This window comes from Labrus bergylta, chromosome 8 (genome assembly GCF_963930695.1).
Source record: "Labrus bergylta chromosome 8, fLabBer1.1, whole genome shotgun sequence".
NCBI classification, from domain to species: domain Eukaryota; kingdom Metazoa; phylum Chordata; class Actinopteri; order Labriformes; family Labridae; genus Labrus; species Labrus bergylta.
In genome coordinates this window covers 25,293,971-25,309,205 of record NC_089202.1, presented here as the reverse complement: position 1 = coordinate 25,309,205, position 15,235 = coordinate 25,293,971, and the positions used below count along the sequence as shown (strand labels likewise).

The 15,235-nt window shown below is 43.8% G+C and overlaps 1 protein-coding gene across 1 annotated transcript; it reads right to left on the bottom strand.

Moving 5' to 3' along the window:
* Positions 1-7,815: 7,815 nt before the first annotated feature.
* LOC136179819 (putative leucine-rich repeat-containing protein DDB_G0290503) lies at positions 7,816-10,284 on the bottom strand. Its single transcript, XM_065957947.1, has one exon. It carries the CDS (start codon positions 10,282-10,284, stop codon positions 7,816-7,818), a length of 2,469 nt encoding a protein of 822 aa, XP_065814019.1.
* Between the last annotated feature and the right edge of the window lie 4,951 nt (positions 10,285-15,235).

The following is a 15,235-nucleotide window of genomic DNA, read 5'->3' as shown; positions in this document are numbered from 1 at the left end:
GGAACTCATGCGATTAACACGATTAAAACTTTTAATCTTTAAAACTTTTAAAAACACCTTTTTGCAGCAGTGACATATTGGCATATTGCACTGACCCTGGGCACATCCTACATTACCTGCTATTCAGAATGTTAACGGACATTGGCACAAATGAATGTTTGTAACTGTTAAAACGATAGTAAACGATGGGTCCTTCAAAAGCCGAGACCCCAACACATCGGCCGGAATATCACCAGTTTATTCAACACCAGTTAATCAACGACACGCAGTCAATATACCCAACACGATAAACAACTTTCTATTTATAGTACGACAATCACAGAGACTATTTGTGCTGGTCAGAATAAAGATGACTTCATCAGACAGCTAGGCTAATCGCTGTCTGCGCAGATGTAACGCTAAAGTGATCACATTAAATCATACCCTTGAATCTACCCTACTGTGATTGGCTGAATAGGAAGGAGACATCTGATTGGCTACAGACATTTCCTGCTGAAAAAAATGCATTTGTGAATCCCACACACAAATGCAGTGCGGTTCATAAATGACAAACAGTTTGTAAATGCAGACTGAACAGTTTATATATAAATGTAACAAGATACAAATGTGCTTTTTAAATATATATTATATATTTGTGGATGTCTATTACATATATATATATATATATATAAAACTATAAATATTTGTGTTTGAATCAGAAATATGTTTGTGAACCTTTGTTTTTATTTGTTGATTTTGTGAATATGAGACTGAACTCCATATATTTAGTACTCATTTGCATGCTCTTCATGTCTTGTTGTCGCGGCAACACTTGAATTTCCCCACTGGGGATCGATAAAGGATTAACATATCTTATAATGGACACAACAAATGGCCTAACACACCTGTAGATAAACTCACCTGTAAATAAACTGTTGAAAAAAGATGCTTTAGATCCACTCTGACTAAAATCATCCTCCTCCTCTTCCTCCTCCTCCTCTCTCTGGCTTTCAAATGACATGGTGAAAAGGTGTGATTTCACTCTGCATGTTGTTTGTTTACAGGTAACCAGGAGGTTTACCCATGAGCCAAATCCATCTGTGAGAGTCACACGGCTAGCTACCTGTGAGAGTCACACGGCTAGCTACCTGTGAGAGCCACACGGCTAGCTACCTTTGAGAGCCACACGGCTAGCTACCTTTGAGAGTCACACGGCTAGCTACCTTTGAGAGCCACACGGCTAGCTACCTTTGAGAGCCACACGGCTAGATACCTGTGAGAGCTACGCCTGTGACATCCATCAGAAAACTGGAGGTGTGATTTTCATGGATTAACTCTGCTAAGAGGATTTGAGAGCTTTAAAGCTCCATATGCTCCTCATACAGACAGAGCCAATCACCCTGACCTGTTTGTTTGTTTGTTTGTTCTTGTTTCCTGCATTCATAGATATGCATGTCGTTACAAATAAACAGTAAAATCATAAAAACATTAAAGATGATGAAAGACAAGAAAAGGAATTACAAGTTTAAGGCTCAGAGCATTTGTTCTCATCCTCCTTTCTCTCTCCTCCTTTTCCTCCTCTCTCTCCTCCTCTCTCTCTTTCCTCCTCTCTTCTCCTGTTTCCGTTTCCGGTTTCCGGTTTCCGGTGAGTGTGAGTGTGAGTGTGAGTGTGAGTGACGGTGGTGGTGTTGCGAGTGGCGCGGAGATTGAATTGTTTGCTATCCTTTCTACTGTTTTCAAAGTGCACGATCAGGTCAGTTTGTTTTCATATTTGTATTGAGTGTTGTTGGCTGTGTAAGACAGATCGTTGGAGGGGTTGGAGGGAGGAATGGCGTCTGCTGAGACGCCACCTCCGACTCTCCGACAGGGAGTTCGGATAGTCCCTCCGAACGGTACTGTCACCGTGGAGGAGGTTCTGTTAGCTGCAGGTGAACAGGTAGGCCATGATAAACTCTTGTATGCATCCCGAATGAACAAGGCTGTGGTTGTTTTTCTGAAGAGTGAGCCTCTTGTGTATCAGCTGATTGAGAGTGGTGTGTTCATTAGGGATTTGTTTGTGCAGGTTTCCCCGTTGTCGGTTCCCTCTACGCGGATCACCGTATCCGGTGTTCCGCCGTTTATTTCTAACAACTTGTTAGAGAACGAACTCCGCAGGTTTGGGAAGTTTGCGAGTGGTTTCAAAACTGTGAGTCTAGGGTGTAAAGATCCCAAACTGAAACATGTTCAATCTTTGCGGCGTCAGGTGTTCATGTTTTTGGATTCGCCCACACAGACTCTGGAGGTTTCCTTTAGAGTGAAACACGGTGACGCTTCTTATATGGTGTATGCGAGCTCGGGACAACTGAAGTGTTTTGAGTGTGGTGATGTGGGACACAAACGTTTTGCGTGTCCGCACAGACAGCAGGAGGCGGCTAGTGCTGCCGCTGACGCGGGCAGCTCTGTTAGTGTGGCGCATGTGGCGGGGGCCGCGTCCGCGTCCGTGCCCGGGGCGGAGGCCGCGTCCGCGTCCGCGCTTGGGGCGGAGGCCGCGTCCGCGCCCGCGCCTGGGACGGGGGCCGCGTTCGTGCCCGTGCCTGGGGCGGGGGCCGCGTCCGCGTCCGCGCCTGGGGCGGAGGCCGCGTCCGCGTCCGTGCCTGCGGCGGAGGCCGCGTCCGCGCCTGCGCCTTGTGCTGAGGCCGTGGCTGAGGTAGAAGTGGCTTCGACCAGCTCTCAGGCTACAGAAAAATCACAGACTGTAGATAATGATAAAACTGAAGATTCCACAAGTTCTGCAGTTGTAGATGTTTCATTGAAGGAAGGTAAGACAGTGTGTTGTAGCCAGGCATCATGTGAAGGAGAGGACATGGATGAAGATTATGAGTCAGACAATGCATCCATTGCTGATTTGCCAAATAGTGGCTCTGGTCTTTATTCTTTAGAGTCAATCAATCAATTTATGGATGAAACATACAACAAATCAGTAAAAATAAGTGACTACTTTAGTGATACTGAAAAGTTCATAAAGTCAGTCAGCATACTGAAAAGACAGGTTGGGTTTGACCTCCTGGACGCGAAAAAACGGTTCCGTCTTAAAAAGCACATCACCGCACTGAGGAAAGTTGGACGTAAGAGTGTGAAGAAGACAAAGAAATGATCATGCATCACAAGGTGTTCTTCTTCTACTGCTCCCTGTTTGTGTCTACTTGTCTGTTCTTTCTCTCTGATCTTTCTATGAGGAGTCTTAAGATAGGATCTCTTAACATTAATGGTGGGAGAGACAGACAGAAAAGGGGCCTTATCTCTGAGATCTCAACTCAGAAAAACATTGATATCTTGTTTTTACAAGAGACTCATACCACACCATCAGATGAGACAGATTGGGGTTTATGGTGGGAGGGCTCTAACTACCTTAGCCATGGCACCAACCTTAGTGCAGGAGTAGCCATTTTGTTTAGAGCATCTGCAAATGTAAAGATCGTCTCTTGTGCTGAAATTGTAAAGGGAAGGCTTTTAATTGTAAGAGCAGAAATAGAGGACACTGTTTTCTGCTTCACTAATATTTATGCTCCAAATAATGGAGCTGAAAGGGTAGCTTTCTATACCCGCCTCCAAAAGGAGTTAGTGATCTATAATCAGGATCAGATCATTCTTGGTGGTGATTTTAACTGCACACTTGATTTCACCGTGGATAGAATAGGAGAGGAGCCACATCCACATTCATCCCAGACTTTAAACACTGTCATCTCTCACCTGGATTTGTTGGACACATTTAGAGTGAAACATCCACAATCCAGACAGTATACATGGGTCAGGGTGAACAGTAACAGGGTGTGTGCAGCTAGACTGGACAGGGTTTACATCTCCAGAACTCTCAACCCCAGATTAATTCATTGTAATATTCTGCCTGTCGGCTTCACTGATCACCATTTTGTTAGTGTGGAGCTGATTATTTCACCAGGTGAAAGGGCTAAGTCCTTCTGGCATTTTAATAACAAGCTTCTACTGGACAATGTTTTCTGTAAAAACTTTGGGTGTTTTTGGGATCAGTGGCAATTAAGAAAAGTTGAGTTTGATTCTTTGAAGCTTTGGTGGGAGGTTGGTAAAGCTCAGATTCGTGTTTTTTGTCAGCAGTACACGTCACACTCTTCTGCTAGATTAAAAACAGTCATTAAAAATCTTGAGGACAACATTAAGAACCTTGAGGAGGGGTTAAATGGGAGTGTGGATCCCACCACTGGTACCCTGCTGAAGGAGAAACGTATGGAGTTGAGCTCTTTCCTGCAGGAGAGGGTGAAGGGAGCTCTTGTGCGGAGTCGTTTCCTTCAACTCAAAGACATGGATGCCCCAACGTCTTTCTTTTTCAATCTTGAGAGATCTGTGGCTCAAAAAAAGCTGCTGACTTGTCTGAAACTGCCAGGAGGTCGAATAACAGCTGATCCAAAGGAAATGAGCAGTCACGCCATGCAGTTCTATGAGGATCTGTTTGGAGCAGAGAGTTGCAGCCAGGAGTGTCGCAGGGAGCTCCTGGAGGGTCTCCCTCAGCTCAGTGTGGAGGAGAGGTCTCTTCTGGAAGGGGAGCTGTCTCTGGAGGAGCTCACTGCTGCTGTCACTCAGATGGCAACAGGAAGAGCACCTGGAATAGATGGGTTGTCCACAGACTTTTTTAAGAGGTTCTGGAATATTCTTGGGTCTGACCTGCATAGTGTTTTAATGGAGTGTTGCAGGACCGGGTCTCTTCCTGGTTCTTGTAAGAGAGCAGTTCTTTCCTTGCTCCCCAAGAAAGGTGACCTGGCATTGTTAAAAAACTGGAGGCCGGTTGCTTTGCTTTGTGCGGACTACAAGATCCTCTCCAGAGCTTTATCGAACAGACTAAAGGACGTTCTGGGAAGTGTGGTCCATAAAGACCAGAGTTACTGTGTTCCAGACCGGACAATCATGGATAATGTTTTTCTTATCAGAGATGTCATTGATGTGTGTAAAATCTATAATCTAAATGTTGGCATTGTGTCTCTGGATCAAGAGAAGGCGTTTGACAGGGTGGATCACTCGTATTTGTTTTCTGCACTGAGGTCTTTTGGTTTTGGGGATGGTTTTGTGTCATTAGTTGGTTTGTTGTATCAGGATGCACAGTGTTTGGTGAAGATGGGGGCGGGGTTGAGTCGGCCAATCCCTGTACGGCGAGGGATCAGACAAGGTTGTCCCATCTCCGGCCAGCTGTACAGCTTGGCTATTGAGCCCTTGCTGTGCAGGTTGAGGGACCGGCTCAGCGGGCTTTCTTTGCCCGCGGCCTGTAGCATTGAATGTCCCCCTACAATTTCTGCCTATGCTGATGATGTAAACATCTTCATCTCCAATCAGGGGGACGTTCGGTGTCTGCGGGACACCCTGTCCCTGTATGAAAGGGCAACAGCTGCACGGGTGAACTGGGAAAAAAGTGGTGCCTTACTGGTGGGAGAGTGGAGGGACCAGGCAGTGCCCAGTCTGCCGGGTGGACTTGAGTGGGGGAGGGAGGGGTTGAAGGTGTTGGGGGTTTATTTGGGTACCGAGGGCTTTAAAAGTAAAAACTGGGAGGGAGTTAGGGAGAAAGTGTGCGCTCGGTTGTCTAAATGGAAATGGTTGCTACCCCAGTTGTCGTATAGGGGAAGAGTTCTGGTGGTCAATAACTTGGTTGCCTCGACTCTCTGGCACAGACTTGTGGCTTTGACACCTCCAAGAGGGCTGGTGGAGGACATTCAAAGGGCCATCCTGGACTTCTTCTGGTCAGGCAAACACTGGGTTCAGGCGGCAGTCCTCTACCTGCCGGTGGCTGAAGGGGGACATGGACTTATAGACATTCAGTCAAAAATTGCCTCATTCAGACTCCAGACTGCACAGAGACTCCTTTTCACTTGTGGTCCCAGCTGGATGGACATCGCTCGACTGCTGCTGAGGAGAGCTGGACGGCTGGGGTACACTAAGCAGCTCTTTCTGTTAAAGCTTGAGGAGGTGGATCTCACTGGATTAACATCCTTTTATATGTCTGTAATGCAGGCATGGAAAATGTACACATTCAAAAGGGAAAAAACTGAGAGTCTGGGAATGTGGATCTTTGAGGAACCGTTATTTTTTAATGATTTCATAAGGACTCCAACTTTGCAGTCAGCCAGTCTCCGGGCCAGTTTCAGAGAGGCAGGCTGCACAAAACTGGGTCACCTGGTAAGACTGACCCTGGACGCCCTCAAAGAAAGGACCAATATCACCTCCAGCCGGGTGGTGGAAAGAGTGGTGGAGGAAGTCTTTGCTGCACTTCCAGTAAAACTTGTGACATTTCTAAACATTGAGAATCTGTGTGAGCAGTGGAGTGAAGAGGGCGAATACAGCTTCCCATCTTTGTCTGTTACCCCAGATGTCGGGGAGTGGCAGGAAAGAGGAGGTGGGCTGCTGTCCTTTAGTACTCCTGTTCTGGGAAAGTTCCAGGATGCAGGGAAAAAGGCACTCTATCAGTCCTGTGTTAAGGTCCTACATCTTCGTGGTCTGTCGGGAGTGAAAGAGTCGAGGTGGATCGAGTTTTTTGGCCCGGAGGTTTCCCCGAAAGGCAGCTGGCGGTCCCTGTACAAGCTGCCTGTTGAGAAGAGAACAGCAGATCTCCAGTGGAGAGTTGTGCATGGGGTTATAGCCACGAACAGATACAGAGCGCACATTGATCCAGGGGTGGGAGAGGAGTGTTTGTTTTGTTCACTAACTGAAACTTTGTCTCATCTGTTTGTTGAGTGTCCCAGGCTCTCACTCTTGTTTGTCCTTATGAAAAGCTTGTTTGAAGCTCTCGGGGAGGATTTCTCTTATGCAGTGTTTGTTTTTGGGCCAAAGTATTCTGCAAAGAAAAAGACTGTACATACACTGATGAACTTTTTATCTGGCTCGGCTAAGTTGGCCATTTGGCTTACACGCAAGAACCGAGCTCAGGGTACTGGCTGTGTGGAACCGGTGCTGGTTCTGGAGGGACTTTTGAAGGCCAGACTAAAGGTAGAATTTGCCTATTATCAAATGATGGACAATGTGCAAGACTTTAATAGTGTATGGGCTGTGGAAGAAGCTTTGTGCTCTGTGGGTGGGGATGGAGAGCTGATTATTCATTTTTGATGCAGTAAATGTTGTTTTTGTTGATGTTGTGATTTTTGTTGCACTTGTTTTGTTTTATGTTTTATTTTTTATTTATTTATTTATTTCCTTCTCTTGATCTGAGTGATGATGTGACAGTGTTATAATTTTCTCCTGGTAGTGGTAAAATAAAAGGTATTTTGAAAACCAAAACCTCCTCTTCCTCCTCTCTCTCTCCTCCTCTCTCTCTTTCCTCCTCTCTTCTCCTCCTCTCTCTCTCTTCTCCTCTCTCTCCTCCTCTCTCTTTTTATCCTGTTAGCAGAGTTTTACATATTATTCTTACATTTTGTGAAAATCACTCTGACATGTTTTAATTTTTCATTATAAACTGTTCAATGGGAGACGACACATTTCTCAATTGCTATGATTAATATTTATTTTGTTTTCAGATATGATTTGATTTATTAATTTATTGAAAGCAGCCAATTCATTTATAGCGCATATTTTTGGACTGTGGGAGGAAACCGGAGCACCCGGAGGAAACCCACATGGACACGGGGAGAACATGCTAAACTCCTCCCAGAGGGGGTGACAGTGCTACCCACTGCACCACCGTGCCCAGCAAACAAAAAAACAAACAAACAAAGAATAAGACAGAAAGAGTGATGAGGCTCATCCGCTGGAGTACAGCACTCTTTGAGTGTCTTGTTGGAGGAGTTGTGCTTGGTTGGATGAAGAGGATATTTGGGGACAGGTTACCTTGGAGCGAGGTGGGCGGGGTTATGATTGGGAGTAATCGCTGGCGATGCAGAGCGTGTTGTATTGGAGCTTGAGATCCTTGTAAGCGTAACGCAGCTTACGATAGCTGCCTTTAAGGTTAGAGTTCTCCTTCCCCAGTTCAGCGTGTTGATCATGCAGCTTGCGGAAAGCCGTCCTGCTTTGGTCCAGTTCCACTTGCTGCCTGCTGAGCCTGAGGTCAACGTCTTCATCTCGTCTCTTCATCTCGTCGTCCATTTGCATCTGTTGTTTGGTTTGCATGAAGCCGGTGTCCTGAGTTCTCTGAAGATCCTCCAACAGTTTCTGCCTTTCCTTCAAACACACATTGTTCTTGATCCAAGCTTCCTGCAGCTCGATTCCTTGCTTGAAGCACTTGGTCCTTTCTGTCTCGAGCTGAGCGGCAGCTTCATCAGCTGCCTTTTGCAGCTCACACATCTTCTCCCTCGTCTCTCTGAGTGCACCTTCCAGAGATGTCTGCCTTGTCCTGCTCTCAAGCTGTGCTGCCTTCAAGTCTTCTACCATGATCTGGAGGTTCATGGTGGTGATCTTATTTTCTGAGATCATATCAGTCTTTGAGGAAAGCATCTGTTCCTGGTGCTCATAAAGAAGCTGGTATTTTGCCTTGGTTTGCTGGTGTTCTCTAAACGTGGTCTCCAGTTGAGCCCTGATGTCTGCGTTCTCCTTCCTCAACGTCTTCACTTCGTCCATCAGACACTTTGAGGACTCGGAGGCATTAGGTGCTGCCTGCTGTTGTGAAAATATTCGCTTGGAGCACATTTTTTCATCGTCGAGAGCAGACTTGAATAATTTTTCAGCAGCCAGACTATTTTCTAAAGCCTGGGACTTCTCAAAGAGCTTCTTCTTTACACATTTAAGGGTTTTACACGTTTTAATGAGCAGAGCTTTTTGCTCCTTATTCTCCTCATCTCTGCTGCTACCTTCTTTCTGCAGCTGTTCTTCAGCGAGCTTGGCAGCCCTGAGTTCACCTTTCAGCCTTGTGATCTCAGAAGCCTGTTTTTGATTTTCAGGAGTCAGACTCTCCAGCTCTTCCACAGCGATGTGGTGGACCCTCTGAAGAGAACTGTTTTTTGCTTGTTCTTCTTTAAGGTCTGAGGCCAACTGTTTGACTGTGATTTGCAGCGCAGAAACCGTTTTGTCTCGGTCCTCAACTTCAGTTAGTAGAGTCTGAATATTGAAGTGCAGGGATCCTATTTCCTTGTCTTTCTGCAGACTGTCCTCCTGTTGCTGCTCAGCACAATTCAACTGATCAAGCTCTTCTGACCATTCTTGCTGAATGTGGCACGCCTCCAGATTGTTCTCGAGTTTTTTGATGATGGTGTTTTTCCCTTCGAGCTCTGCTGTCATGTCATAGATTGTTCCTTTCAGCTTTTCTTTGCTCAGCTGGAGCTCTTTCTGTGACTTCATGAGATCAGCTACTTGAGCCCTGAGATATTCCTCCTCAGGTCTGCTGCCACCTGTTTCTTCTTCCTGGAGCTCTTTCAGAGTGAGCAGGGCAGATTGGAGTTCACTCTGCAGTCTTTCATTCTCAGAAACCAGCTTTTGGTTTTCTTGAGTCAGATGGGAGAGTCTTTCTGCTTCCTTGTGCTGCTGGGAAAAAGAAGCTTCCAGATCTGTGGTCAACAGGTTGACTTTGTTCTGCAGACAGGAAACCATTTCATCTCGGTTTTCCATTGCATTTTGAAGATTCTCAATAATGAAGCAGAGAGACTTGATTTTGTTGTCTTTCTCTAGACTTTCCTCCTGCTGCACAGCAATGTGGTCTTTCAGTGCCATGACTACAGCACAATTTACCCCCACATCCTCTGCTGCTTCTTGCTGCTGTCCGTTTACTGCTGCAAGAGAGTTCATGAGGGATTCAGTCGTGTTTTCCTCCTCTTCAATAAACTCCTCGACCAGGTCACAAGAATTCTCAACATCTACGCTCTCTTCCTCCTCTTCATTTACAAACTCCTCGACCAGGTCGCAAGACCACTCTTCATTTGCAGCCTCGTCACCTGAATCCCAACAACTTAACTCCTCACCTGAGTTCTTGTCCTCCTCTTCATTTGCAGCCTCGTCACCTGAATCCCAAGAACTTAACTCCTCAACTGAGTTCTTGTCCTCCTCTTCATTTACAAACTCCTCGACCAGGTCACAAGAATTCTCTACATCTACGCTCTCTTCCTCCTCTTCATTTACAAACTCCTCGACCAGGTCACAAGACCACTCTTCATTTGCAGCCTCGTCACCTGAATCCCAACAACTTAACTCCTCACCTGAGTTCTTGTCCTTCTCTTCATTTGCAGACTCGTCATCTGAATTCCAACCACTTAACTTCTCATCTGAGCTCTCCTGAGGCTCCTGATTCTCCTCATCTGAATCCTGTGGTCTCTGTTCCTCCACAAGGAAGATCTCCTCGATCCCCTCTTCATCAAAACTGCTCTCAGGGTTAGGGTTCTTCACTGAGCCCATGGCCGGAGTGGAGAAAAATCTTCCTGATCTGTGGTTGTTCATTGTCTTATTCTAAAGAAATGACCTACTGTGAATCAGTGTAGCTGCGATTTAACAGCTTTTTGATATACCTTCACTAACAGAAACACTTGTCCTCGTTCAGTAGCAGAGTTTCAAACAGGTGAATGAGACACCAGAATCAGCCTGTGATGACATCATCAAAGGACATTTCTAATTCTATAACAGTCAACATTCCGTCTTAAAGGGCCAGTTCACCAAATTCAAACACAAAGCATTCTTTGACCTCAGCATAATGCTTTTAAGCATTATTAAGTCATTATAAATTATTGTGATATTATTCTTAATATTCTGTTTTATAAAATCATTTTTTAAAGGTTTATTTTGGGGCTTTTTATGCGGTTATTACAAAGTCAGGACAGTGGATGGAGACAGAAATAAGGGAGAGATAGAGGGAGAGGTGATTGACATGCGGGAAAGGAGACAAGGGTTGGTTTCCTATTCGTGCCACCAAATTTGAGGACTATAGTCTCCGTACATAAAATGCGTAAAGTAACCAGTAGGCCACTGCCACCCCTTCTTCATCATTTTAGGCATAATTTCCAAATTTCTAGCACAAAAATCTTTTTGATGAATGATCTGTCATGTCCTGGTTGCATATTCACATTTAGTCAAGGAACTTCTGCCTCTAATTAATTAAACAAACTTATTTATCTTTAATTTCAGTTGTTAGTTGGAAGTCTATCCTATTTGGGAGTAGTATAGCCACAACCCTCTTACAGCCTGATTTGTGGGAGAAATAAAATGTGTTCACAAACTTTGCTTTGAGTGTGATTCATTTCCAGTGCCAGGTTACTCCTCTATTTCTCGACACGCTGCTCCGCATCCTCAACTCCTGTTGTTGTGGTTTTCAGGTCCTCCCTAATATCTCCCGGGGCCTGGTTAATCTCACGTCTGTACTCTGTCAAATCATTTTTAACATTCTCTCTTAGTGTGCGATAAAAAGCTGTCATTCTTTACATCGGCACGTATTACCTTAATGTCAATATATTAGCCAGTAAGTTAGCTCCGGTATGCTCGAGTCCACCTATGCTAGGCGAGTTAGCATTTATTTCTTTCGTCATTCTTCATGGCCATCTACTTGTTTTTCTCTGATCTTGTATTTGGTTTACATTAACAATTTTTGTGTTTCTTCCCTTCCACATACCATGAGGTGTTTTTACTTGTTAAAAAACTTGAATCTGGGGAAAATTCCTGGTTAGTGGGAGAGCAGTCTGTCAGCCTGCCATCCTCTGCAGCGTGCCAACCCAAAGCCCTCTGGAAGTTCTGCATTGTAAATATATTATATATTAAACAAGAAGGGAAAATTAAAAGGTCCAAACTTTTAACTTTTAAGCCTCCAGTTCTCTGTCAATGTTTCTCTTAGTGTCAGAGTTAGAGGCCTAATTAATCAATCCATCTTTATTTGTAAAGCACCAATTCTTAACAAGTGTTATCTGCAGACACTTTAAAACACCGAGCTGACCATAGTTGTATGACCCAACAAAAATAATAAGATATACTTTGTTGTCCCCAAAAGGACATTTATATTGGACTGGAGTTACAAGAGAATAACAAATAAAATACTAGGGCTGGGCAAGTTAACGCGCTATTTTCGCGTTAACTCATTGATTAATTATCGCTGACAATTATTTTATCTCGCATTAACGCAGTTTTTATAATTTATTTTCGTAAAAGTCTGTTGCTCACTGGCTTTTATTTTGTAAAATTCCATCGTGAGCGAGCCTAGTATGTTGCTTACTGCTGCGCGTGACTGCTGCGGCGCACACAGGAAGCAGGAAACAGTCAGAAAAGAATTGGCGGAAACAGCCTGAAAAGAATTGGCGGATAATCAAGCATGGAGAAGGGTACGGAACTTTTATAAGGCCATTTTCATTTTAAAGTTCTTCCAGACGGCGCAGTCGACAGAGCCGAAGTTATTTGTAACCACTGCAAAGTTTAATTTTCTTATCACCGTAGTACTTGATAAGTAGGCTACTCCAAAATATGTTGCAGCCAGAAACTCAGGCGGACGCTAAAAGGTCGTTTCACTTGTCTTCACTTTATTTAAGCGTTTATCAAAGACCCAGTACCTTCATTCACTCTGCCTACGAGTCTCTTCAGCTGCTCAATAATAACTACAACTTTCTTGCTAACTCCATAGCGTTACAACAACAACACTCTTCTTCTCTGAACTCCTGCATGTCACTGTTTCTCACTCGCAGACTTGTGGCGTAGATTATGCAGCGCATTTAATTAATAACAAGTCAACATCAACTGCTTGAATAATGTTGCAGTTCAGAAAAATACATTAACATTAGCAACTTTGAAGATGAATTCAAAAAGATTATAAACTAAAGAATTTCAAAATGACAAGTACAACAAAAATGTGTTTGTGGGGTCCCCGATAACCAAACAATCAACATCAATGTTCTCAATTGACCTGTCACACTCTCCCCCACTTTAAAAATGGCGTCCCGACATTTTCATTATACCGCTTAGCCTAAAACCTTTCTGGGCAGTTTTTTTTTATATAACAAACAGGATGACATTATGCCCTTGCAATGGCAATAAGCTTTAGTTTTGTATTTATTTGCTTTGATTACATTGTTTAAGTTGAGAAGTACATTTACAATAAAAGTGCGCTATACGCTACTTTTTAATTCATTATTGGATTTTGCGTATAACAATGCGATTAATCGTGATTAATCACAGGAACTCATGCGATTAACACGATTAAAACTTTTAATCTTTAAAACTTTTAAAAACACCTTTTTGCAGCAGTAACATATTGGCATATTGCACTGACCCTGGGCACATCCTACATTACCTGCTATTCAGAATGTTAACGGACATTGGCACAAATGAATGTTTGTAACTGTTCACCCTGGTCTGAGGGACCCTGAATCTTCTCCTAGAGCGTCAAAGCTGAAACTCAGAGTAAAGATTGTGGGTAGGATCAGACACTATTTTCTGTGCCTGTCTAACAACAGGCTGCTCATAGAGTGTTTGGAGAGATGGATGTTTTTTGACACCCATGATTTTCAGAGCAGTCTGCACAAAACAAGTTATCTGTGATTTTAACTGAACAGACAAGTGACAGTACCACGCTGTTATCCCTTATCTGATCATGCTTTCACAAACAGCATTGTAGAATAACAACATGAATTTCTGCTGAACGCCAGAGACTCTCAAACTGCCTAAGAAGTACACGCTGTTGCAATCTAGAGCAGAGACTCTCAACATGAGTCCTCCAGCTGAGAGTGTTGTCAATATGAACCATGAGATACTTGTAAGAGCAGACATGTGTGATGGGTTCCTTGTAGATGACCACAGGCCGATGATCACCCACTCGCCTGGGATCAAACACCATCTCCTCGGTCTTTTTAATATTTAAAACAAGGTAGTTTCTATCACAACAAAGCACAAAATATCTCTACCTCAGAGTGATGAAAAGAAGGACTGCTGTCTCTGTGCATTAGGCTCAGGAGAGCTGTATCATCCAAGAATTTAATGATGTAGCTCTCTGGATAGAGTATGGTGCATTCATTGGTGTACAGAGGGAAGAGAACAGGAGAGCTGACACAACCAGTCTGGGCTGCGAAAGGGCATTATTCACACTTGAAGCACTTGGTCCTTTCGCTCTTGGTTCCATTAGTTAAAAAAGAAGAGTACCATTGTAAAATAAAAGGGTTAGCACTCTCTGTTTCAGTTTCTGCATCAGCCAGTGAGGTTGTAGTGTGTGAAAAGCTGAGCTAAAATCAATAAAAAAGTAAGCGTGGATAAGCCTTGGGATCTTCCAGGTGTTTAGTGACCAGGTGTGTGATGCTGTTAATAGCATCGTCTGTGCCACGCCCCTTCTTGTAAGCAAACTGGAAGAGATCTAAAAGTGGGTCTGCTTCTGTTCTGAGCCAGGAGATCATGATCCTCTCAAAACATTTCATAACTATGGGTGTAAGGGCTGAAAATCATTATTTGACTTAGGACAAGGTTTTCTAGGTACTGGTTTAATAATGGACTTTTTCCAGAAGGTGGGTACTGTACATAAATCAACAGATTTTTGGAAAATTGGGCAAAATGCTGATGTTAGCTCTTCAGCATGTCTTAATCAAAAAAGTAGAGATGCCATCTAGTGTGCCTGAAAAGTGATTGAACTTTGCACGGTTCTATCACCAATTGCGCATCCTGGTCATTACAGGCAGTGTCTCTAAAACAGCAGATGAAAAGTCATTTGTTTCAAATCGTATATAAAAATCATTTAATTCATTGGCTTTTTGCAAGTCATCAGAAGTGCCCAAACATTTTTTTGCAGTGGCCATATTAGTGATTGCCTTCATACTGTCCCAAAGTTTTTTAGAGTTCATAGCTGAAAAGTTTTGTTTGTAACAACGCAGAAGTAGAAGCAACAGAGTCCGCTACACGACGCTATAATGAGAATATTTGCCTTTATATCAATGCTATGTGTAATCCAATGGAATGACAACATTCACAAAAGAGAGGAGAACAACATACTGATGAACAGAAAACAGAATGCAGCCGTTTAATTACGTGCACGGAGATCGTAGTGGTCGCGTGCAGTCACTTTAGCCGGTCACTATATAAACATCACTCGGGTCCCATTGGCTCAAATTGAAAATCTTTGGAGTATATGCGGCCGCCACTACGCTTCTTTACTTTTGCAGTATATATTCAAATTTGTAATATTCTTTGACAGCCCTGGTATGTGGAGCTCCCACTGTGCCTAGTCTGATAAGAGCTTTGTTTTGTTTTCAAAGAGCTCTGAGGGCCACCAGAGAAGAGTCCTGCAGTCTAACATCCAATTCAGTGCAAACACTTTTTTGATTTGATTTGTGTTTTCTTTATTGCGTTGTGTTTCAGATAAACAGAGCACGTTAGTGCTTTACAAAGAGGACAA

Excerpts from the sequence above, each read along its gene's own strand:
- LOC136179819 (XM_065957947.1), bottom strand. The coding sequence starts at position 10,284 with ATGGGCTCAGTGAAGAACCCTAACCCTGAGAGCAGTTTTGATGAAGAG.